Here is a 26,520-nt window from a genome sequence, read left to right as displayed (position 1 = left end):
CAACAATAATTTATTTATTTAAAATATTTAGCCTCATCGATTTCAGCTCAAGTTGGCTAACACACAGTAGTAGCTGAAGGGATTCAAAAACATTTGTGCTTGGTAAGGACTGAAAATAACTCAAATACACAGTTAATATTGTATTTAAATGTATTTATTTACTTCATTATAACCTATCTTTCTCCCCAATGGAACCCAAAGCATCTTACATTGTTCTTCTTTCTTCCATTTTATCCCCACAATAACCTCATGAGTTGGTTAGGTTGTGTATGTTTGACTGACTCAAGGGTTATGGCCCAGCAAGCAGCTACCTCAGGTCATGCAGCCCAGGAGATGGGAAGGCACAGCCAGGACAGGGAGAGGCTAAGTTAGCAGCACAAGGAGCCTTGCTCTCCTATGAGTCACCGGGGCTGAGGGGTTTGACTAGTAAGGAGGCAGGCCATGCCAAGACTGGGTGAGAGACAACCTCAGAAGGAGGGTCATTGGTAGAGGTCCTTGTAATTCTCCAGACTCCAGCCATTGCTGTAGGTGTATTAGAGGAGGCTGAGGCCAGCCCTCTCCATGGAACAGTTTATCAGCTGGGCCCAGGAAAGGCAAGGGAGGAAGAGCAAGGCTTCTCCCTGCATGCTCAAGGGACATGTGGGTAGCTGGAGAGAGAGAGGGCTGAAGGGTGTTGTCAACCCCCTCCCCCCCACCAATTATGATACCCTCACTAAGGTCTACATAAAAGGGGGTCCTGGAGGATGTGGTGGCCCCATCCCAGGGGAAGGCATACACTGGCAAAGGGACTGCTCATTTTTCAATGATAATATCTGTGAATGTAACAGGTGATATGCCACAATGAGGTTTATTTATAAAAACAAGTGCCTGAAGAATAAAATCTCTCTCCTTTTGGTGAAAACTCCCTTTAGCCAATTAAAGTTAACAGCAGATCGTAGACTTCCACAATGGCAGGCATATATTTTTGAGAGGTTCTTTGTGCATATGCATGGTGTGCACAATTAGGAGATAATAACTGTTTAAAAGAAGATATACAGTAAAATATTGGTAATCTGGCACTTGATCATCCAGAATGCTCAGTCAACCAGCTCTTGTCTGTCTCCTTGTATAGGATGGCTCCATGACTCAGGGGAAAGTGGGCCACCAGGCATGGGGCTGTTGCCATGGCATTCTCAGCATGGGGGGGGGGGTGTTGGTCACTGAAGAGGCCTCAGGCAGGGCAGAGGAATAGGTTTGAGTACCCAGCACATTTGATTAAGCTGCAATCTCCATTCATCACAAGTGTCAAACAATACTGCTTTTGCTGTATATAACTCAAGAACTGGGGATAGTGGTAATGAGGAGTTCGTTCCTGTAATGGCTCAACTCAGAATTTGAGTCATGTTATTTTTAGTCTGCCAAATGTCATATTTGTGAGGAGAAAACAGGAGCAGCACACTTAGCTTTTTCAAACTTTCATTATGAAGGATAGTTCAGAGCTTTAGCACACATCATTAAATTCAGAGCAAAGCCTGGTGCTAGCAATTCCAAACATACATAAAATCTCAGACAACCAGAGGCAAAATCCCTAAATGTATCCACAGCTATGAACTTTATGGCAAAGAAACAAAGAGTAATAAGATTCTTGCATCAGAGTACTCAAGGCAATTTAACACTATGCAGCAACTTCACTGCTGTATTAAAAACTGTCATTAAAATAGTTGCACGCCCGAGTTTTGTCTTCCAAAACTGACTACAAAGAAGCATTTACTAAGAATATATCTCAGAAAACATGCACACCTTTGCCTTCTGTTTATGAAAGCACAACATACTTTGGTTCCCTTAAAGCAGCTATAGATGAAATATATATTAGCTTGGTGGGGCAGGGGTGGGGAGCACAGCAACATAAAAGAGAGTGCATATTATTGGAAAACATCTCCAAGGGCAGAAAAAGGTTCTGAACTGTATACTGATTCATATTCTTTATTATGTTTGGAACTGCTGGGTAGGAATACTGAAGGCTTCTTAAATGCCACCTAAGACATCAAATACACTTTCCTTTTTAAAAGTTGCCAACCCCCTCCCCCCAAAAAAAACCCCCACATAGCTTGTAACAACATGTCACCTTGGAAGATTGCAATGCACTTTATTAAGCATCCATTTCCACTCAAAATGTAATAATCTTAAACACTTAATTAAAAGTTTCTTCTCAAGTGCGGCCCCCATCTGCAGATCAGGGCCACACTAAACAGATTTTTCTGCAAACTCTCAGGATTACAAAATAAATAAATAAAAACCACTGAAATCTTGAGGAGAAAAAACAATACATTGGAAATAAAATTCCTCCAAATTCAAAGACATCAGAGTCTGGGAGCCACACCAGGCTCAGCTACAGTGGCAGACACTAGAAACTGCTCTGGGCCTGGTCACAGCAACGTCTGGGAGCCACTCAGGGACCACAGCAGCTCCCAGATACTGCTGGATACTGCTGCCATTGCAGCCACTGCACCAGCTTCCAGACACCAAAGCTGCCACCACCAGTAAGATAAGGTGATGTGGAAGGAGAAGAAGAAATGGGTGGGAACACTGACAAGAACGGGTTGGGGAGAGAAACAGAGACAGGAGTGGGTTGTCATAGAAGGAGAGGGGGAGACTGATGGGGAAAGGGTGGAAGCAAAAGATGGGGTAGATTGACAGATAAGGGGAGGGGAGAGAAAAAAGGTGGGGAAGATTGACAGAAGGGGAGGGAATGAGAAAGAGGAGGAAGACTGTTAGAGAAGGAAGAGGGAAGGAAGCAGGGAGGAATGCAAGTTTCTTGCGGGTCTGCACTTGGGCATTATATACTGCCAGTGTGGAAGGAAAAACTCATCTGCTAGTTAATGCCAAGTGTTAACTGGTTTATTTAAAACATTTTTAAGCCACCTTCCTTACATCAAGGTCCCAAGGTGGTGAACATGAAACATGAAAATATTTAAAACATGAATAACTGCAACAACAATTCCCAATGCTCCTGAATCAGTATTGCTAAACTTCTGGGGAAACACAAATATTACTAAGTCAAGACAAAACTTCGTGGCTATTCTACCACTAGCAGCTAAAACTGTGATAGCTCAATGCTGGAAAAAGAAGAATGCTCCTACTGTTCAGAAACGGTTTCTTAAAATTTGGGATGTACTTGTATCTGATAAAATAGTGTCTCAAATTCTAATACCTGACAATCCATTGTACAAATCAGATTTTGAGGAAAAATGGTTTCTTTATTTTCAATATATTGCTTCTCATAACACAATAGATTGCATATTGCCTAAGAAGTTTTTGGAATTTAGTTACTATTGAATTGTATTATCTAGTCTGATATTGTTCAGGTACTGCCTTTTTCTGTATGTATTATTTTACATTCAGTTATTTTATTACTTTGTTGCTTTGTTTTGTGTGTTAGCTTTGAAAATTTGAATAAAAATTTTAAAGTTGAAACAGATATGAAAACAACATTTACAATATTTATACAATTCAATAAAACATATAAACAAACAACACAGCTGGGGTGAGGGCCAGTAAGAGTTAATGGGGATATGCCAAACAAAACAAACAAATCTTAACCCATTGCTGGAGGGAGTTCCAAAGTTTTGGTGCCATGGTTAAGAAGGTCCTTTCTCAGGTTACCACCTATTTAGCTTCAGATGGCAGAGCCCACCAAAGCAGGCCCTCCAAAGATGACAGGAGTAGATGGTTATTCTCACAAGGGAGTAGGCAGTCCTTAACATAAGCTGGCTCCAAGCCATATAGGGTCAATACCAGAAACTTGAATGGGGACAGGAAGCAAATTGGGAGCCAGAGTAAATGAAACGAGACTAAGTGATATGGGCTGTGTGACATCCTCCATTTAAAGAGTCCTGCCGTAATCTAATCTAGATGATACCAGGGCATGCACTACCAGGGGGCTTCAGCCTGCCTATGGCTGGCTGGCTGGCAGGGAAACCCACCCCCAAATAGTGACATCATCATGCGATGTCCCTGATGTAATTATGTCACTTCCAGGTAGTGTCATCATGCTGGGGACATCACATGGAAATGCTCCGGTTTTGGGGCAAACTCTATGGTTTGAAGCAAAAAACCTGCTACAGAATTGCTGACATAATGATGTCACTTCCAGGTGATGTCATCGCATCAGGAATGTTGCTTGCAGCATCTCGCCCACTCCTGGAATGCCCCCTAAATCCCTCCATCATGATGAGTAGACCTGGCAACCCTATGCACCGAAGTGACAAGATCTCCCCCCCCCCCCGAAGGGCCACATATGTAAGGCCTTATTGTTTATGCACGGTCTTATTCTTTTAAAAGTTCAGCACCTAATTCTTAGCACACTGGGGAGAGCTGAAAAGTTGGTGATCTCAGGACAGAGAAATAGTACAATGTCTTAGAATGTGCACAGTGCTGAAATAGATGTAAATTAAACATTAAATCTTAAGGAGTTAGCTGCCCTGAGCCTGCTTCGGCGGGGAGGGTGGGATATAAATAAAATGATGAATGAATGATGGAGGATAAAATTTGGCAAAATATAGAAATCACTTAAATCCATTTAAATCAATGGGACCAATGTTCCCTCTAAGCTACAGTGTCTTGTGAGCAAAATTCTACTTTGTGAGCTACTGGCATTAAAGTCGTGAGCTTTTGCATAAATTATTGTGCTCTGGGGTCATCCTTCCTGAGCTAAAACAAAAATATGTGAGCTGGAGACTAAAAATCTATGCGCTAGCTCATGCTAACTCAGCTTAGAGGGAACACTCAATGGGACATAAGAACACAGTTCACAACAGATGTGATTTCACAGCAATTGACATAAAGTGCCTAACTTTCTCTGGACTGCATGCAAGACATATATTGAAGAGAGTAAGTGAATGGATAAACAATGTCCCAAGGATAAGATTGCACAAATACAATACTAATGGCAGCTTTGTATTTCAGGATAGTGGCATGCTTCGATGGATCTAGTTTTTAACTGGGTTTTGGGTTGCCTGGCTGCCCAAGTCACTACTTTCATTTTTAAAAGCTCATAAGAAACAGATCCCCCAATAGCTGTTAGCCATGATGACTACATGGAACTCAGCTGCTGAATGTCAGCTGCTAGGAAACAATAACAGGTGGATGGTTAAATTTCTATGCCTTGCTTGTGTGTCTCCTAGGGACATCTAGTTGGCAGAAAAAAAGGACACTAGACTATTTGTTTCTGTTTTTGACAGACCATTGAGTTGATCTATCAGGGCTATTCAAACAATCTTACTTGATAGAATGGAAAGTCTTTGATTATTTCATAATTAAAATGGAGGAGGAATAGCCTGATCATGGACAAACAACCGGTTAAAAATGTACTAGATCCAAGCAGAAATATGTAAATGGAGCCACATTGGATAACTGTTATAGAATCTTGCAGATTATTAACAAGAAATTGTCTAGCTTTTCAACAGTTTGAAGTGGCTGAAAAATGCACAATCTGTCTGGAAAAGGCTTTTTTAAAAGCTGAAAGGATGTATCCTTCATGCCACTCCTTTTATCATTCATTTTCCTATAACTGAAAAAGAACCCTAACATCATTCATCATCTTTCTATCAAAAAAAGAAAATTCCCACATTCTGCAATAATTCAGAACTAGAGTTCAAAATAAATTGTGCTTTGAGAACATTTATGCAAAGGAAGTCTTTACATATATCCTTTTTGGTTTTATTTTACTGTAAGCTGCTTAGAGATAGCATGAGAATTAGGATATAAATATAATAAATAAGTGTATTGAAGGACTTTATAATCACCAAACCATCAGTTAACTTATTCCACTCCTGATCATGTCTCTAATACTCTGCTGTAGTCACCAAACACATGAATTTAATGCTGCTGTTTAAAGTCCATTTTTCTCCTTTGTACCAAAATGGATGGGTTCATGTACTTTCCCAGCAGCATTCCTAGTAATTGTGACATGTTTGAAACACAGAACTCTTACCTGGGAATCCAGATTCTTACGAGATGATGCAGGTGTGTTTGCATAAGAACTGATAGAGGAGCTGGTGTTAATGTCATCGGTGCTGAGGTTATCTATGGTGTCACTGATCCCACTGCTGACAGAACTGCTGTCATCCCAGCTAGGAGATTTAAAGAATATTTTAAAATTAATTAACCAAATATGTAATTTCTCCAGTCACCAAGGAGCCAGAAAATAGAAAACTTTTTTTTAAAAAAAATATTTAATTAATTGATTTAGGTTACATAAGAGAGATGTCTAAGCTCTCATATCAGAAAGGCTAGAAGGCTCAGTTCAGTGGCAGACGATCCCATGTTCCAACAACTTTGTTTGAAGGAACTCAGTAGTGAGTATGGGGGGAAAGCCATTCTCTGCCTGCAGCCCTTCAGAAACACTGCCAGTTACAACTGGATCAACAGCTCATATGGCTGCAAGAAGCATAGCTTAGGGAATGTCTATGGGTAAAAGCTCCCATACTATTGCTAATACTGTTTTCAAGATATTAAAAAACCACGTTTTCACTGAATCTAATTTTACACAATAGATCGCTAACAAAGACATCAAAACGTGAGCAAAAATAAGGGACATGTATTCCATTTTTTTTAAAAAAAAACCTGCATATATATTACATCTATGCATTTTCACGAGTTCTAGCATATTTTACTTCAGTTAGTGTAGCAGCAACCTTAGCCCTTGGTGGTCAGGTCAGGCAGAAACGAGGCCACAGGTGAAATCAGGAAGAAACAGCCATTTATTTAACATGCCTTCAGCAAATGTCACGTCTCATTCACACACAATCTCACCACAAGCCCCTTCCCAGTTCCAGTACTACGCTAGCACGGCTTCAAGGGCTCTGGCGGGGAGAACTACTTCCCCTTTCTTCAGCAAGCTTTACTAGTGTGCAGCCGAGGGGTGATCAAGCCCTCCTTCCCTTCGAGACAGGCCGAGGCCAAGCAGTCTCTTATGGAGAGGTTCTATCTACTAAGCCCCATTCTCATACTCACCTGCGCAGGTCTTCTTATTAGGGCTGGTTCCTGAATACCTTTCTGTGGTCCATTTGGCGACCCGTCCAGCCAGGCCAGGCAGAGGCAGACAGAGGCCAGGCAACTGAAATCAGCTGGGAGCTCCTTCCCGGACCCGAGGCTGGCCTGACCACGGTCCCAGGCTGGTTCGGGGGCCAAAGGGTGGGGCCCAAATCCCCCCTTTTCGACCGGCCCAATGCACCAGAAAAATGTAGCAGCAACCTTAGTCCTTGGTGGTCAGGCAGAAATGAGGCCACAGGTGAAATCAGGAAGAAACAGCCATTTATTTAACATGTACACAGACCCCAGATCAGACTCATGTCTAAACACATCTGGGAGCCCCGATCTCAGGAAGGTCTACAGTTTTATAGTCACAGACAATCATTTCCAGTAAACAATCGCACAATTACAGGAAAGGACCACCGCATATCCCATACATCATTACAAGCGTCATATTACTAAAAGAATGAGGAGACAGGGAGGGTCTTTCCATACATGGCATTGATGTTGCTAACACTCTTGCAGCAATATCCTTCATCAAAAACGCATTTGCACCTTTGACTTGCTCCCGAGACATTTTCCAAGGTACATTTGCTGAATGCTTATTTTAGTGCTTATTCCAGCCAGTTTCTAGTTCCTCTTTTAGGCAGCTGTGGCAGAGCCAGTGGGTGAAGGATTAACTTCCTCTTTCTTTACTTTCTCAATCTAGAAGGATTATTTCATAGAGGCATCTAGCAAGCACTTTTAAAATCTCTTTGACCTTTTGTTTTCTTGCCCTTGTGCCTAATTGATGGCTTTAAATTTACCATTTAATATCTTTTTATTTCAGCCCTGCTTCATTAGATATTACTGAAATAGCATTTCTAATTTTGCACATACTTTACAATGGTTTGTTGCATTTTATCTCTACAATTTTTGTAAGGAATATCATTGGTATTGTCAATTTAATGAAGGGGAACAGAGGGCAAGAGGCTTGTTCCTGGTCCCATAATCTATCTGTGGTAGTGGGCACAGTCTCAAACCACAGACCAACTTTCTACCCACCAAGAACACAATTTGGAATTGCCTGTGAAATTATAGTGACCTTTGTACCTTTGTATACTAAGAACCCCTTTTTCCTAGTGTCAGACAAAACCCGGTAACAAATTATGTTGTCCCTCCAAGCTTATCACTCTAGTGAAATGTGCAAAGTTTCCCAACATAGCGATTCAAGATAGCCATCAATGGAACATCAAAGCCCCTTTGGTAACTACCAACCCCCACCTGTCAAACCCTTATATAGTGTGGGTCAAATACCCACCTCGGTGTGCAGTCAAAGAGACAGGAGTTGGCCACCTGGGAATGTTTATTGCACCCCAGGATGCCACCTCCTTTATCGCAGGCATACTTGCACGAAATGAGGAATTAAATTCCAAGCTTACCAAGATAGAAAAGGAGATGACCCTAAAGGAGGAGAAACACATGGCCGAAATAGAAAGGAGAGACAAGGAATTAACTATAAGGAATTCAGAAATGGAGTTGCTCAAGTCCAGCTGTAATGCCCAACTTGAGGCCGCACAACACCAGATACAGGATCAGAATGTGAAGCTAGGGGCACAGCTAGACGCTACCCAGAGGGATCTGGAAGCGGATTTTAATGATCAAAGGGCAGCCCTAATACAGGAGCTGGAGCAACTCAGAGGCGCTGAAATTAATAACCAGATGGAGCGGAGAGTCCTTAACTCGACCCTCCTGGCTCACCAACAGAAGTACGACAAGCTGCTAAGAAACGCATAGAAGAGTTGCAGAGGGAACTGGAGGATGCAGAGAGGCTGGCAAAACACATAGCTCAGAAAAAGATCAATGTCTACGACAAAGTCAATCACGATAAGTGCAAAGCCGAGAAGGAGGAACTGGAGGAAAAACTTAAAAGGCAAACAGCCTTCATTTCAGTTATCAAACCAAAACATATGTCATCTAAGTGTATAATGAAACTAATGTCAGAAGATGTGATCCCCCAAGATGCCCAGGCGATCTCCCCTTTCAATCCTGATTGGAAACCCAGGAGTTATGAGGCCCCCCCCCAGTTTTCCCATGGAAAGCAGAGAGGAAGCAGGAGTGCCCTTGAGGCCAATCATACTAAGATAGTGAACACCCAAGTGGGACAGGGGAGAGTCACCACTCAGGAAATCACTGAGTATGCCCCTTGGAAACCACATGAAGCTAAGGCTATAACCGACTCCGTGGGCCCCTTTAATAGAGAAAGTGGATTAGACTGGATGACAAAAGTAGCTCTGGCTTACCCTATGGCTACAGGGGTAGACCTGACACAACTAGCGTGCATCTGTATAAACGGGGCCGATGCTACTACTTTTGATGCAGGGGTCAATGCATGTAACTTAACTACAAGAGACCAAGTAGGACGGATGCAGGCTGTTATTCCCTTAATGTGGCCTGGAATGGATGCCATGGCAATGTATTTTGAAGACAAGCAACGCCCCGGGGAGAGTCCAGACAGCTACCTAGGCAGGAAGAAAACGCTAGCCATCCTAGCGAATAGAATCCTGGCTGTGAATGGAGTATATAATTTTGATCAGCCAGACTTCAAGGCAGTAACATATAGGGGACTGGATCAGGAAACCAGAGCAGCTATGGGGCATATCCAGCACAATTTAATGACAAGGCTGGACCTTAACGAGAAAATCCGATATGTGTCAGGGTGCAAACCCTCCCATAGAATACAAGAGACAAAGCAGGCTGAGCTCATACAGGCCAACAACGGGCCACATTCTAGGCCTAGGCATGAAAGAAATAGAAATAGAGTTCATCCAGCCCAAGCAGAATGGAACAAGGAACAAAGAGAAAATAGAGGCTACCAGGACTTTAGGCGAAACCACAAATCAGGACCATCGACCCCGCACATGCCAGCTCCCCCTCCCCTTCATGCAAACCAGTACAGCCACCCCAACCAGAACGGAGGATATGGGCCGCCTCCAATTCAGGGTCAATACATGCAGCAGCCGAACCTATATAATCTTCATGTTCCTTCAGCCCCAGCACCTCCTCCGGAAGGAATGTATGCTCCTCAGCAACCCTCAGCAGCTCCAGCAGTAACCTTGCCTTCCCCTCCTCCTCCCTCCCTGCCTCAACAAGGTTGAAGTACAGGTTTCCGTGAAAAAGAATACACCCCGGACACCTCTCGCATAACGAATAATGCATGGAGATGGCTCAAGGATATGGGAGAGGACATGAGCCTATATGATAAGAAGCCCACCCATGTTCTCCTGGCAGCTGTGCAGGAATGGGAAAAGATGCCCGGTATGCAGCGGGCCCATGTGAATGCTCCCGTGGCCGCCATTACCACTTCTTCCTCTCCTCAGCAGCTGTACTCTGATCTAAGTCAGTATAAATAGGGGTGCTCTGGGTCCCATCCTCTTCCCACCGGAGTCGTGGCATGTTTTAAGCCTGACGAATGTGGAAGATCAATGGTACAAGCAGGCATAGGGACCCTGGGGAATATTCAAACCACAGATCTTCTAGTAGACATCGGCACTGCTTTAAATGTGCTTCACCCAGATCTTGTTGTAGCTGGAAACCCTGCCCATGTGCCTGTGACCCTTTCAGGTTTTGCTGGAGGTTCGCATGCATCCAAGTTCTGGGAGAACATTCCGATTAGTGTTGAGGTACTGCATACAAGAATACAAGCTTGTGAGGACGAGGAAGAGCCTGGTATTCTGGGAATGCCTTTTCTGGGAATCAACAAGCTCACTGTAGATTTAGCTAATGGACTGATGTGGCAGCTGGAAGACGGTCCTCCACTCATTAATGCTGTGCATAGATGCACCGCCCTTAAGGCACCATTCCCATTGGCGCCTCTCACCTCAGACCCATGGACTATTGAGTTTTCCAATGTTTGGACTAAGGACAAAGTGGAGTGTGGCTTGGTTAAAAATGTTTGTGTACTGATTGAAGGAAGGGATCCCCCACCACAAAAACAGTATAAATACCCGGCCGAGGCCAAAGCCAGGATCACGAAAATGATTGAGGGTCTTTTGAAGTGGGATGTAATTCTCCCCATGCAGTCTATATGTAACTTGCCGCTGTGGCCAGTACTGAAGGCAGACGGGGTAACATGGAGAATGACAACAGACTACAGAGCGCTAAATGCCGTCACTCTCACGGTGGCTCCCGTAGTGGCTAAGTACAATGAGATCCTGGCAGCCATAGTGGCAGGGTCAAGATATTATAGCATTTTGGACTTGGCCAATGCATCTCATTCCATTAGGCTCCATGAATCTTGCTGGTACAAATTCGCCTTTACATTCTGGGGACAACAATATTCTTTCAAACGCAGGCCACAGGGTTTCCACTCCAGCCCTAGCATCTGTCATGCGCATGTAGTACAGATGTGGGAGAAGTTAAGCCCCTCCTCACATGACCATGTGATCAGTTACGTGGGCGATATCCTGATCCATTCAGACGATCAGGAAAAGACATGTGAAATCATGCAGGAGGTACTGAGCTTATTGCAGGACACCGGCTTCAAAGCGAGCTGAGAGAAAGCACAATTAGTAAAAACTGAAGTGAAATACCTAGGACTGACACTAGGAGCTGAAGGCAGAACCCCAGATACACAAAGGGTAGAAGTGATCTCAAAGCTCCCTGACCCCACCAATTTGCATTCACTGACAGTTCTGCTAGGAACATTTAATTTCTCGCATGCCTTCATAGAAAATTTTGCAGATAAGGCCCGTCCTCTCTATGCACTACTTAAGAAAAAGGCACAGTGGGAATGGGGGAAGGAACAGCAGGTAGCTTTTGCCGATCTCAAGAAAAGCCTTCTACAAGCCCCTGCGTTAGTGCACCCTGACATGATTAAACCATTTTACATTCAACTGGCCACCTCTGAGCAAAGTATCGCTGCCTCCCTGAGCCAAAACCAAAATGGGGCTATGAGAGTTGTGGCTTATGCATCTTGCAATTTGTCACAGCCAGAGAAATGCTTCACCCCTTGCGAGAAGGTATGCTTAGCCCTAGTATGGAGTCTGGAACACTGGGAATTCCTTATCAGGGGAGCAAAGGTTATAGTGCAGACCACACACACCCCATTGAAGTATATTCTGTCTGGAAAAATTCAGAACAGTCAGGTCACTAACAGCAGAATTGCACAGTGAACGATAGCCTTGGTAAGCAAAGGTGTCAACTTTCAAAAGGAGTCAAAGGAACCGCCCTCTCCTTATGACCTGATGATTGTACGAGCAGAACATGAATGCCCTATACCTGAACTTAAAAACAATACATGGCCTACAGTGTGGGGAGCATCCCTAGAGGAAGCACTGCTGCAGGGTTTCACATGTTGGTTTTGTGACGGCTCCTCATTGCATGTAGGAGGAGAGCAGTGACAGGATTTGGAGCAATTAGAACCTCAGACGGACATGAGCTTCCAGGCTCCGCATGTCCTCACTCCAAATAAGCAGCGGAAATAGAGGCTCTCCGGCGGGTCCTTTTCTTTGAGCTCTTATTGATCTCCTTAGCAATATATACAGACTCAGACTGGGTGGCCAAAGCCGCCACCATGTGGCTTGCCGGATAGCTTGAGAGCGGTGGGGTGAATTGAGGGGGGAAACCAGATACCACACCAAGACAAATGGCATAGTGTGGCTGGGCGTGTTCTAGCCAAGACCGGCCAAACCTGGATTACCCATGTCAAGGGACATTAGAAAGACTCATCCCCCACCAGCCAGTGGAACAACAGGGTAGACGAGTTAGCAAAAGCAGCCGCTTATGCAGACCTGGACACAGAGGTAGTGGAAGAATTCTTCCCGGTTTGTGCGGTTACCACTAGAAGGCAAGCTTCCCAATTTTTCCCGTACCTGGACCTGGCCATCTGCCAGGATGGAGACCCCATGATTATGCAGCTAGCTGAGGCAGGGAAGGATCCCACTGGCCGATATATGATAGAAAAGAAGGAAGGGGTGTATTGGGCCATTGACAGTGAAGGGAATCCTCATTGGATAGTTCCTACTGAGATGCAGGGAGATCTGATTCAATTTGATGCCACCCTAGAAAGAGTAAGAGAAACTGGATGGTGGCCGGGCATGCGGAAGGATGTAGAACAATGGATTAATAATTGCCTCTCCTGTGCTATGGTACGTGCAGATCCGGGTGGCACAAAAGCCCCCATTCAGCATCAAAGGGCTGTGGGCTCGGATCCAAATCGATTTCATTGGTCCTCTCCCTAGCACTCCACGAGGATACAAATACTGCCTGACTGTAATAGATCCATTTAGCAAATGGGTCGAGGAGTTTCCCTGCCGCAACAACACGGCAGCAAGCACAGCCAAAGTTTTGTTTAACATCTTTAGCAGATTCGGCATCACGCATGTAATTGACTCAGATCTGGGCTCACACTTCATTGGGGAAGTTACCAGAGAATGGTGTAAAGCTCTGGGAATAAAGCAGAGATTTCACATTGCTGCACACCTGCAGTCATCCGGAGCCATAGAGAGAACAAATCGCACCTTAAAGGAAGCTCTCAGGAAAATGGTGCGATCCACCGGGAAGGACTGGGACGAGAAGTTGCCCATCATCCTTATGGCCCTTAGAGGGACAAAGGCTGTACATGGTTTCTCCCCGCACCTGGTTATGATGGGGCGGAAAATGCTGCTGCCATAAGCATTCTGGATAAACACACAAATCCCTTCTGAACTAGAGCCTGCCTTGGTCACGGATCAATGGGTGCGCACATTGATCAGTGAACTAAGCAAGGTTCACTGTCAAGTAGCCTGCCAGCTAGGAGTTGCCCAACAGAGAGTGGATAAGAGATTGGGCTAGGTTCGAAATCCCCAGCAATGGGAAGTGGGACAACTGGTTATGTATTGCAAACTGTTCCAACAAAAACACTCTCTGGCTGCTAAATGGCAGGGGCCAGTAAAAATCACCCAAAGGGTAACCCCTGCCATCTATCAAATAGCCATCCCTAGAAGAGGAGCAGAGCCAAGGCTCAAGTATTTCTATTGTTCCCAGTTGAAGGAGTGGAAAGGGAAGCCGCCAGAGGCAACCGCTCCTAGCGATTCTGCTGCCCCTATAGCTACAAGGATATCTCTGCCTGAGATAAATGTAAAACAGGTCTCCTTAAGCACACAAGTGCTGCCCAACCAAGTTTGCCTAGTCGATACTTTCATGACCCTTTTGGAAGATGCCCCACCCTCCCAAGCCAGCCAAGGGGGGAGGATGCTGTCACATAAATAAAAGCTGTGGGAAAAACGTGTCTGTAAAAACATAATAATTCCCTTTGCAGGTTGTGCCCCAATTGAACAGATAACTGAATATGATGGTAAGTATATTTTATTTTGTGGTCCCGCTATACAAAAAAGGTGATCACACTAACCCTGCCAATTACAGACCAATAAGCCTACTCTCCATCATTGGCAAGCTTTACTCCAAACATCTAGTAGCAATCTCTGGATGTTGCAGGAAAAAATTCTAGGCCCTGAACAGTTGGGCTTCTGCAAAGGGAAGACCACTTTAGACCACTGCATTACCCTATCCCATCTAGTCAACAAGTACACTGGGCATATTAACCAGAAATTATTTGTTGCTTTTTTAGATTTAAAAGGCGCATTTGATTAAGTTGACAGGGACCTCCTCTGGATTAAGCTAGATAAATTAAACATGGATAAAAGACTCATTAAAGAGATTACACAGTTCTACCACCTGCCAGATCAAATGCTCATTAGCAGGCAACCTAACATCGAAGATTGCTGACAATAAGGGTGTCAAACAGGGTTGCATTTTGGCTCCCTTTTTACTCAATCTCTTCCTTAATGACCTGGCTATTCAGTTGTCTGGTCCTGACTGCCATAGTCTAAAACTTGGTGCATTACATGTACCCTTGTTACTTTATGCTGACGATAGGGTGCTGTTGTCCTGCTCTAGAGTGGGCTTAAGACGTCTGTTGTCCCGTTGTGTTCTGTATTTTACTAGTAATAAGCTCCAGCTCAATTATGAGGAGTCCAAAATCTTAGTTTTCTCAAAAAAGCGGAGACATTACAAATGGGTTATTGATGGTAAAGAGATGGAGCAAGTCAAGTATTTTAAATACTTAGGTGTTTATTTTCAATATAATATGACTTGGTCTACCAATCGCAAGTAAGCAGGGAAGATAGCTAACATCAGTGCATTTGCCATAGCACGCTTTTTTATGGCAGAAGTAACCAATTTGTGCCAGCTGCCATAAAAATATTCAAAGCTAAAGTGATTTCACAATTTCTGTATGGCATCCCAATCTGGATTGGATTTTATGAAGGTGCTATCGAACGTGTCCAATCCAAATTCTTGTGTAAAATTCTGGGCATGCCATAATGTGTCCCATATGCAGTTATCTGCTTAGAAACTGGCATGTCTTTAATGGTTACTAGTGCATGGCTCATGACCTTCAAATTCTGGCTACGCTTGCACTACAACTCTGAATCGGGGAGCTATATCTCTCAAATGCTCTCTGAATTTAATTTGTCAAATTGGTCAGCACAAATTGGGAGAAAAATAAAAACAATGGGTTTATCCCTAGAACTATTGTCTATGCTGTCCTTCACCACCGCAGTCCAACAAATTAAAAACAGGTTGCTAGATACTGAGCGCCAAGACCTATACAGTCTGGATAAGAAAACTTGTTCCCCACTGAGTTTTGAGATCTCTCTTAGTGCTGGGAAAATGGCCTCATATCTATCCGTCTTGCAGGTGCCACAGCAGCGTAGAGCTTTTTCCCTTGCCAGATGCAACACCATGCCCATTGCCATTCTTTATGGCAAATTTAACAAGACAGCCTACTCAGTCAGATACTGTCTCTGTAAGCAAGCAAGTTGTCTCTGTGTGGAGTCAGTTACTCATATTCTTCTTTATTGTAATTTGTATACAGATCTTCATCACAAGTATTTACATCCTCTTTTAGTTAGCATGGTTGATTGTTCTGATGCGCTTAAGAGCTATAATCTTTTGAACGATACTTCATCACTGAGAAAGTGGCTAAATTTCTTTATTCTGTTTTAAAGGCACATCAGATGATCTCATAGAAATAGTTTATGCTTTTCCTGATGTATATGTATGCAATCGTTCCATTTTATCTTTTTTTAAAACCAATTTGTTCTGATATATACATCTATATATTTTATGCCAATAAAGGCTAACTTGACTTGACTTGACTTTGTGCTGCTTACAGTAAGTATAGGCTCACCTTAGCACAAACAGAGCAATTTGGGACATAGCCGCAAATTTGGACTGTTATAGCCGCTTAGAGTCTCCAGGGAATCCCCCGTGCTCAGTAACCAGACACAGAAGGTTCACTAATGTGTACAAATTTGATGGAAAACAGGATCCCGGAGAGGCCATTACATGCTATTTAGCCTGGAACCCAGAAACGCTTGTAGTTTTGAAGGATTACACAGACCTAAGAATGACTAAGACCCTGCAAGCCTGCCCCTCAGAAAGTATTATAAACTGTATTTTTAAGATGTCTGGAAAGATTGAACAGTTCTGTCACCAGCCTAAGCTAAAGGCGGGACTAGCGATCCCCGTGATTTGCTGGCTCCAGCCCAAACTCTCTAAGGTCCCAAGCAAAGAATCCCCCAGTACACAGATAGTGCCCTGCTTGATAGTCATTGTGTCTGTGGCTATTTGGAACATTGGCAACTTGCTAAAAATCACTGTATCAATTGGAACAGACCATTTCCTCCCCCATACTACTGAATTTCCTATTACGCTGACAGACCCAAACAGGGAAAAGCACCCATTTGCCTCTGTAGAATAGAACCCACTAAATTGGGCCGTGGAAAGAAAAGCGATGTCAAGGCAAGGACCCCTTGATTGGATCGTTAATTTAAACAACACAGAATGCAGCAATGCAACGAGAGATCTAGAGTTTATTATGCTTGGCACTCTCATTATTGATACCATCCACATTGAGGGAAATTACTCCTTAGCACTGAGTGACCTGGCAACCTTAATCTTCAATCCATTAATAGATGAGGTAGGATCCCTCAGAACTCTCCAATATCCAGTGGTAGGGTCCCATGTTTTGAAACATAATTGGCAGGAGATGGTCTTAATTAGACCACAAATGTCAGCCAAAGAAGTCAAAATTGACCTAAAAGGATTAGATACCTCACTCTGTCTTAAGCAATGTGCTCCCTATATTGAGTCTGGTGAGATAGGCGTGGAAAAATGGATGGATATGTTACAGTTAAAAACGAAACCCACAAAGTCAAAGCGGGCTTTTGCAGACTGGGTAGCACCCATTGGAGCAGGTATGGCAGTCCTAGATGCAGCCAATCTGGAAGTATTGTCTAATAAATTGTCATGATCTGCGGCAGACACATCCAAGTTAGGAGAGCCTATCACACAATCCATGTGTTCTTTGGCTGGCATACAACATGCTATCAGTTCAATGTTAATTACTTGGGAGCAAGTAATGGAAGGAGACTTTCACCTCTTAACAGACAACGTTCTTTCCCTCCAGGAAGATGTCTTGTTGGCAATTGCTTGTACCCAAGCACAAGCCGTTGACTCAGCAACGGCCATGGGTATAATTAGGCAAACCATGGACAATCATATTCCCCAAGAAATTTGACACCTCCTCAAGGCGCACATGACCAAAAGAGAAATGCAATTAGAAAACTGGTGGTCCCTAGAGAAAACTGTTTTTGATAGGGCTCTTGCAACTAACCCTGTTAATTACTATTGTGGATGCCAGTGACATTTTTATCGCATATCCGGTTGTCCCTCTTGGTCTCCAAATGAGCTCAGATACAGTACTCTACACCCAGGACAGTAACTGATGGGCTAGAGACATTCCTTCTGGTTGGAAGACTGTTAATGTCCAAGATCACAGACATAAGGAAAAGCTAGGATTTATATGTGAAGATGATGCATTTGAGGAGCACCACCCCTGCCTGAACCCGGGAATAAAAGTTTCAGGACAGTGCCAATATGACTCCATGAACGAGTCCCAGTCATCTTTGGTGTATGTGGGACAAGCATGCATGTGCCTGAGGATGAGTTGCAATTAAGCTATCATAAATTCTCTTTATGTACAACCCATGCTCCCCAAGATCAATCGCTATTTTTGCAATATTTCCACTATACACGGCTGCAATTTTAATTTTTCCACCCCAATATGGACAAAGCAGGAAATGTCTTTGTCCCCTGCATTGTATCAGTCTATTTCTCCCATCTCCCTTGGTCTTGGTTTAGAACCCATTCACAGCCTGCTCACTCACCCCCTCGAGTCAAGCATTGCAAAAGGTCAAAGAAGCGGGGGAAGACACTGCACTCACTGTTTTGCATAATGGAGCCCAAATAGCAAAAATCTCTGCTGACGTCATTTCTGATGCAAAACATTCATGGTGATAGGTATTTCTTGGATGCAGCCCTACGGCTGGGGGCATTCTTAACGTTATGCTGTACCCTATTTTTGTAACCTTCATTTTTTCAGATCGTGGTAGTGATAGCATTCATAGCCGTAGTCTGCTGAACCCCCGTCCATAGTTCTTCAGGCACTCTGTCTATCAACTCCAGTTCCTTAAACCTATTCTTCACCTCCACTGTATATTCATCAGGTCAAACCTGAATGGCCTAATGGCTTCCCCAGTTTTCTTCAGTTTAAGCCTGAATTTTGTGATGAGTAGCTTATGATCTGAGCCACAGTCAGCTCCAGGTCTTGTTTTTGCTGACTGTAAGGAGCTTCTCCATCTTTGACTGCAAAGTATATAATCAATCTGATTTCTGTGCTGCCCATCAGGTGATGTCCACGTGTAGAGTTGCCTTTTAGTTTGTTGGAAGAGGGTGTTCGCTATGACCAGCTTGTTCTCTTGGCAAAACTCTATTAGCCTTCATTTTGTTCTCCAAGGCCAAACTTGTCAGTTGTTCTGGTCACCTTTTGACTTCCTACTTTGGCATTCCAGTCCCCTATGATGAGGAGGACATCTTTTTTTTGGTGTTAATTCTAGAAGGTGTTGTAGATCTTCATAGAACTGGTCCACTTCAGCCTCTTCTGCATCAGTGGTTGAGGCATAGACTTGGATTACACACCATTTCTTCTACAGGACTCTTGCCCACAATAATAGATGTAGTGATCCTCTGAGTTAAATTCACCCATTCCTGTCCATTTTAGTTCACTGATTCCCAAGATGTCAATGTTCAGTCTTGACATCTCTTGTTTGACCACATCTAAGCTTACCTTGATTCATAGATCTTACATTCCACGTTCCAATGCAGTATTGTTCTTTGCAGCATCGGACTGTTCTTTCACCATCAGACACATCCACAGTGGAGCGCCCTTTTGGCTTTGGCACAGCAGCTTCACTCTTTCTGTGGTTACTTGAACGCTCTTCCCCAGTAGCATATTGGGCACCTTCTGACCAGAGGGGCTCATCTTCCAACGCCATGTTTTTTAGCCTTTTGTTTCTGTTCATGGGGTTTTCTTGGCAAGGATACTGGAGTGGTTTGCCATTTCCTTCTCCAGTGGATCACATTTAGTCTGGATTCTCAGCTGTGGCCTGTCCATCTTGGGTGGCCCTGCATGGCATAGCCCACAACCTCATTGAACTGCACAAGCCCTCTCGCTATGACTAGGCAGCAATTCATGAGAGGGTAAAATGGAGTACCCCAGTGCAAATAAAGAGAGAGGGTCTCCTGCTTCTGTTAAACAAAATGGAGTACGACCAAAGACAGGTCAAGACAACACTCCATTTAAACAGGTGGAGTGGACTCAGTAGAGAGCTTGTTTTGGTTGGTGCCCGCAGTCTGTCTCTCAGCATAATCTCAACCATTCCCTCTCTAGTGCCTCCGCCCAAACGGGATGCATAATAACATGGGAACTGCAGTTAAGTATTACTCTCACTCTGATCTTCTACTTGCCAATTGTCCCTTCCTCCAGTTTATCACCTCTACCTTGCTAAATCCAATCAAATGCATAACTTGATTGATTCTACCCTTAAAGTTCTTTTGATCCCTTTTCCCCCAGTGTCAGACAAAACCCGGTAACAAATTATGCTGCCCCTCCAAGGTTATCATCCTAGCAAAATGTTCGAAGTTTCCCAACTTAGCGATTCAAGATAGCCATCAATGGAACATCAAAGCCCCTTTGGTAACTACTGACCCCCATCCATCGAACCCCTATATAGTGTGGGTCAAATATCCACCTCGGTGTGCATTCTGTAGGGCACCATTTGCAGTCTGTACCACCCGTTACTCCTGTAATTGGGTCTATTAGGATGTGTTACGCTGGTTGTTCGCATTTCTCTCCATGTATTTTTCCATTGGACAGACGTCTCCTCTTCTAGATCAGGTGAATATTACCCGCTTCAACAACCCTTGAACTCCTCTATTGATAACCTCTATTTTCTTAGGCTCTTGTTATATGTATGTATATAAATCCCCTTGCTACATATTCTAAGTAAACACTATAAAAGATACAATTGCTTGGTCTATTCTTGGCTGAAAACCCGAACTCCTTATCATTGAAAGAAAAGATCTTCGCTCCTAATTCGCTCTACCAAGTCTCTTAGCTAATTTCCCCCATTAAAATAAGAGACTTAAAAGCACTGCCTGTAACAGGTAGAAGCATGGCTGTGAAAAACAAGAGCTTATATATTGAGGTAAACCTTTGCTGGTTCAAAGAGAAATGTGACCTCACATATAAGACACACATCCCCCATCTCTGCAAACCACTGGTTCTCTGGTTCTCATCTTAAGTGAATGTGACAGGATAATATGCCCTTTCATCAACCCTCAACACCTAGATATGCAGTATTGTTTCCAAACTGGGGTGTGTGTAGTGAGGGAGTGGAAGGTGAAAGCAGAAGTTCATTCAGGAGCTGCCAGTTGGCTTTAGTTTCCAAAGTTTCAACCAGTGAGTGATTTTATCGTTTACCTAGAATGAAAAATCATACCAATGGTTATTTTCACAGCTCTACTGAGCAGCAAATAAAAAGGGGTGCTACCATCTTCCAAAAAGACATACAATATTTTTAAAACCTTCTGAGCATGAATGGAGAAGTGCAACAGAAAAAAATAAATCACATGTAACAGAGAAAATACTCATCAAATAGAAATTTGCAAACAAGGAGCTAGTATTTACAAACTCTTCAGAGAGTGTGCTAGAGATTACTTTGGGACTGAGCGGGCTGGTTAGGATATATATGGAGCATATATGACCAGTTAGGTACATATTGTAGTCTGATACCACCAGTTTCAATGTCACTTAATCACACTAAGGTCTGGTTCAGATGGTCTGGAAACTGGGAAGGTGCTATGAGCTTGCACACTTCTTTCTCCCCTCTCATGCACAAATCCCTCCCTTCCATAATTTAGGAGGGGGTGCTCATAGGTGGTTTGGTATCTCTCCCTCTCTTTGCAAACCCATTGGAGACTAAAGGCAGTGCACTGTCTGGGTGTGTGTGGCTGCCTAGTGCCATCCCTCTGCTGGAGACCAGTTTTTGAGCCTGAGCCGTAGCCAAGCCACTAGGAACTGTGTTCCTATGCATTCTTGCTCATAAAAGCCCTGTAGTTTAGTATTACCTCTACACTATTTTTAATCTTATCAAGATGGTCAGTGATGTTCTTTTGCAAGTCCATTATAAGCCAGTTGTTCCTTGATTCCTTCTGACTCCTACTCACCTACCCACTGCCACTAGGTCTGGTTCAATTCTCTTCCGTGCTCTGGCTAGTCACACCAGGTCTGGCTCCACCTTCACCTCTTGGTAGCACCTGTTAGCTTTTGCAACAGCGACCCAAATGCTGCCTGGACTCTCATATAGCTCTTTTGTATTATGTGAGGAGCACATGCAGAAATTGCAATTGGGGTGGAGGGTTTATTTTAAAAATATGGGGGTTATATGTAAGATTTCCCCACAAACCTGAGGTTTGCAGAATCCTAAAAGGTAGCTGTGGCTGGTCCTGCTACATGGATTTGCCTTCCTGCCTGCAGTCCAGCCCTTGCCTGTTGGCTACAGTGAAAAGAACACAAAATAACGAATGCATGACAAAACTTAAAGGGGACAACTAGAAAAACAACCAGAAAGAGTTGCATTCAAAAATGGCAAATCTGTGTCACATGAACACAAGAAGCTGCCTTATATTCAGCCTGACTGTTGGCCAGTCATGATCAGTACTATGACTGGCAGTGTCTCTTCAGGGTCTTAGGTAGAGATCTTTCACATCATCTATAATCTGATTCTTTTAACTGGAAACTGGATCTTCTATATGCCAATCAGAAATATGTTTTCTTGTCTCCAATGGTATGATCTACCTTCTGTTTTTCTTTGTTTCGGTGTCATTATAATGGCTTGCCTCCACCAGAGAATTTCCACAGATGGAATAATTTCTGCCAATGGACTGTGACTTTCTAGCCTTTTCCCTCCCAATATAGTCCTAAATGCCCCCTGAAATTTGAGGAGGGAGATTTGGGGCTGTATTAGTAAGAGATGGTGATAAAGTTCTGATCCAAATGCAGAAATTATTCCAGCTGCAGAACCACTCTGCTAGATCCAAGCCATCATATCTTTCCCCATTTCCATATCCACAATAGTGGACGCTGCAGGCAGGAATGGGGAAATGCATAGCAGGATAAATTAAGTTAGACATTAATGAGAGAGAGGGAGAAACTTAACATTCAGCAACTATTTCACTGCTATTGATTTTATTAAATTTTTTTACAGGATGCCAACAAAGCTTGCCACAATACAACTGAGAAAAGACAGCAGGCTCAACTGTTCCTGGGCAAAGAACTCCCCCCTCTTTATACCAATTAAATAAAGGTAAAGGTAGTCCCCTGTGCAAGCACCAGTCATTTCTGACTCTGGGGTGACATCACATAATGATGTTTTCACGGCAGACTTTTTATGGAGTGGTTTGCCATTGCCTTTCCCAGTCATCTACACTTTACCCCCAGCAAGCATAAATAGATTGCTTATAAAACTAATATACATAATGGTCATCCATGGCTAAAGCTAGTGGGCATTAGAGCATGTTCTCCAAAGAACTGGGGGAAAGGGAAGCGTGCAAATAGTCTATTCTCTTAACTATGAATTAGAGAATGACAATATTATTTTTTGTCAACAATAAAATATTTGAAAAAATCTGCAAATGCTTTCTTCTGCTATACCAACGAGATATCACATTAGAATCCTTAGATAAGACTGTAGAAATTACAGACACAGTAATATTCCGTATATCAAGAATGCATTATATGCACTTTCAGATCATGCCTTTTGAAAAGAAGCTGGTTTACATTTTTGCCATTCTTCAGTATATCAATGGTTAAATGTTAAAGAGAAGGAGCAGAAACACAAGTGTAACAGCCTTCTTAATTACAGAACTCCAGACTGAGCAATGATAGGATCTCTGCAATTTAGCTAGAACAATTAATAATTTCTGATGTATAAAAGAATAACTACTCAGCTATAACATGAAACCCTGTGCACATCCTTTTACTCACTTGATTAATCAAGTGAAAGTCACTTTGGATACTAGATAGTTTGAGCGATTGAATAGGAGCGATTTATTTTGAATCCTCCTATTCCTCGTTATTTAAGTAATGCAAATTTCATTGAAGCTTAAAGTAGAATTTAAAGGACTGAAAACAAAGTTTAGGCAGATCCATGGAGAACAGGTCTAGCCATAGTAGCCAAAGGGGACCTATAATGGGGAGCAATAAGCAGGTGAGGGCTGTTCATCTATAAGCTCTTTGTGCTTTTCCATGTGGCATGTTTTTAGCCACCGTGGGAAACAGGATGCTGGACTTGTGGCCTTTTCTTATGATGCTGAAGTTGAAATGCAGTTTGAGTAGTAAGAATTTATATTTGCCAAGGAAATATTTACAGCATCATAAGTTAAGTGTGATAAGCCCTCAGGTAATACATTCCATGAAGTAGGGGTGTGCATTCGTTTCAGCCAAACCGAATCAACCGCCGAATCACCCGATTCGGTTGTATACGGAATCGCATACAGCCGAATCCAATTGGGGCCCATTATGCGGGAGCCGAGTATGGCTCCCCGTACACTTCCGTATAGATATTCAGAAGTATACAGAAATCCATGGAAAAGGCGAGAAAGGGGCTTCTGCAGCTGCTTGCCTCCTTTCCCGCCTTTGGTAGCCTTTTCCCGCCTCTCCCATAGCCTCCCTGGGATTAGGGGGGGAGGGGGAAGAGGAGCCCCAGCAGCCAATCCAAAGCATGCATTTGCAAAATGCATGCAAATGCATGCTTTGCAGGGCTGTTGTGTAGCTGATCCCCCAGCCATCAGCAACATTGTTGTTCTTTTGCTCTTTTGCTTACTTGGGTATCCAAGTAAGAACATAAGAACATAAGAACATAAGAGAAGCCATGTTAGATCAGGCCAATGGCCCATCCAGTCCAACATTCTGTGTCACACAGCGGCCAAATATATATATATACACACACACACACACACACACACACACACTGTGGCTAATAGCCACTGATGGACCTCTGCTCCATATTTTTATCTAACCCCCTCTTGAAGGTGGCTATGCTTGTGGACGCCACCACCTCCTGTAGCAGTGAATTCCACATGTTAATCACCCTTTGGGTGAAGAAGTACTTCCTTTTATCCGTTTTAACCTGTCTGCTCAGCAATTTCATCGAATGCCCACGAGTTCTTGTATTGTGAGAAAGGGAGAAAAGTACTTCTTTCTCTACTTTCTCCATCCCATGCATTATCTTGTAAACTTCTATCATGTCACCCCGCAGTCGACGTTTCTCCAAGCTAAAGAGCCCTAAGCGTTTCAACCTTTCTTCATAGGGAAGGTGTTCCAGCCCTTTAATCATTTTAGTTGCCCTTTTCTGAACTTTCTCCAATGCTATAATATCCTTTTTGAGGTGCGGCGACCAGAACTGCACACAGTACTCCAAATGAGACCGCACCATCGATTTATACAGAGGCATTATGATACTGGCTGATTTGTTTTCAATTCCCTTCCTAATAATTCCCAGCATGGCGTTGGCCTTTTTTATTGCAAACGCACACTGTCTTGACATTTTCAGTGAATTATCTACCACGACCCCAAGATCTCTCTCTTGGTCTGTCTCTGCCAGTTCACACCCCATCAACTTGTATTTGTAGCTGGGATTCTTGGCCCCAATGTGCATTACTTTGCACTTGGCTACATTGAACCGCATCTGCCACGTTGACGCCCACTCACCCAGCCTCAACAGATCCCTTTGGAGTGCCTCACAATCCTCTCTGGTTCTCACCACCCTGAACAATTTAGTGTCATCCGCAAATTTGGCCACTTCACTGCTCACTCCCAACTCTAAATCATTTATGAACAAGTTAAAGAGCATGGGACCCAGTACCGAGCCCTGCGGCACCTCGCTGCTTACCGTCCTCCACTGCAAAGACTGCCCATTTATATTCACTCTCTGCTTCCTATTACTCAGCCAGTTTTTGATCCACAAGAGGACCTGTCCTTTTACTCCATGACTCTCAAGCTTTCTAAGGAGCCGTTGATGAGGAACTTTACCAAAAGCTTTCTGGAAGTCAAGGTAAACAACATCTATCGGGTCTCCTTTGTCCACATGTTTGTTCACCCCCTCAAAGAAATGTGACAGGTTAGTGAGGCAAGATCTTCCCTTACAGAACCCATGTTGAGTCTTCCTCAATAATCCGTGTCCATCAATGTGCTTACTCATTCTGTCCTTGATAATGCTTTCTACCAACTTTCCCAGTATTGAAGTCAGACTGACTGGCCTGTAATTTCCCGGATCTCCTCTGGAACCCTTTTTAAAGATGGGGGTGACATTTGCTACCTTCCAGTCCTCAGGAACGGAGGCAGATTTCAATGAAAGATTACATATTTTTGTCAGAATATCCACAAGTTCATCTTTGAGTTCTTTCAGAACTCTCGGATGTATGCCATCTGGACCCGGTGACTTATTAGTTTTTAATTTGTCTATCAGTTCTAGGACCTCCTCTCTTGTCACCTCAATCTGACTCAGGTCTTTCAACACCCCTTCCAAGATTAGTGGTTCTGGGGCGGGCAAAAAGTTCTCGTCTTCCACAGTGAAGACGGAGGCAAAAAATTCATTCAGCTTCTCAGCCATTTCCCTGTCCTCCTTCAGTAATCCTTTTACCCCATGGTCATCCAAGGGCCCCACTGCCTCCCTGGCTGGTTTCCTACTTCTAATATATTTGAAGAAATGTTTATTGTTGGTCTTTATGTTTTTTGCAATATGCTCCTCATAGTCCCTTTTTGCCTGCCTGATCACAGTCTTGCATTTGATTTGCCACAGCCTGTGTTCCCTTATACTAATCTCACTTGGACTGGTTTTCCACCGCTTAAAGGAGTCCTTCTTACCTTTTACTGCTTCCATTACTTTGTTAACCATGCAGGCCTTTTCTTATGCCTGTTTGTGCCTTTCCTAACTTGTGGTATGTATTTTATCTGAGCTTCTAGGATTATAGTTTTAAATAGTCTCCAAGCTTCCCCAAGGGTTTTGACCATATTTACCTTTC

The 26,520-nt window shown here is 43.4% G+C and overlaps 1 protein-coding gene across 2 annotated transcripts in view; it reads right to left on the bottom strand.

The window, feature by feature from the left end:
• NAV2 (neuron navigator 2) overlaps positions 1 to 26,520 on the bottom strand; it is a 483,385-nt gene that overhangs the window by 79,844 nt on the left and 377,021 nt on the right. For both annotated transcript variants that reach the window (XM_060262207.1, XM_060262206.1), the window contains one exon: positions 5,972 to 6,110. In XM_060262207.1, coding sequence (XP_060118190.1) covers positions 5,972 to 6,110 — 139 coding nt within the window. The remainder of the gene's footprint in view (positions 1 to 5,971; positions 6,111 to 26,520) is intronic.

The sequence above is a fragment of the Heteronotia binoei genome, chromosome 21 (genome assembly GCF_032191835.1).
Source record: "Heteronotia binoei isolate CCM8104 ecotype False Entrance Well chromosome 21, APGP_CSIRO_Hbin_v1, whole genome shotgun sequence".
Lineage (NCBI taxonomy): Eukaryota > Metazoa > Chordata > Lepidosauria > Squamata > Gekkonidae > Heteronotia > Heteronotia binoei.
This window is presented reverse-complemented; position numbering and strand designations above follow the sequence as displayed.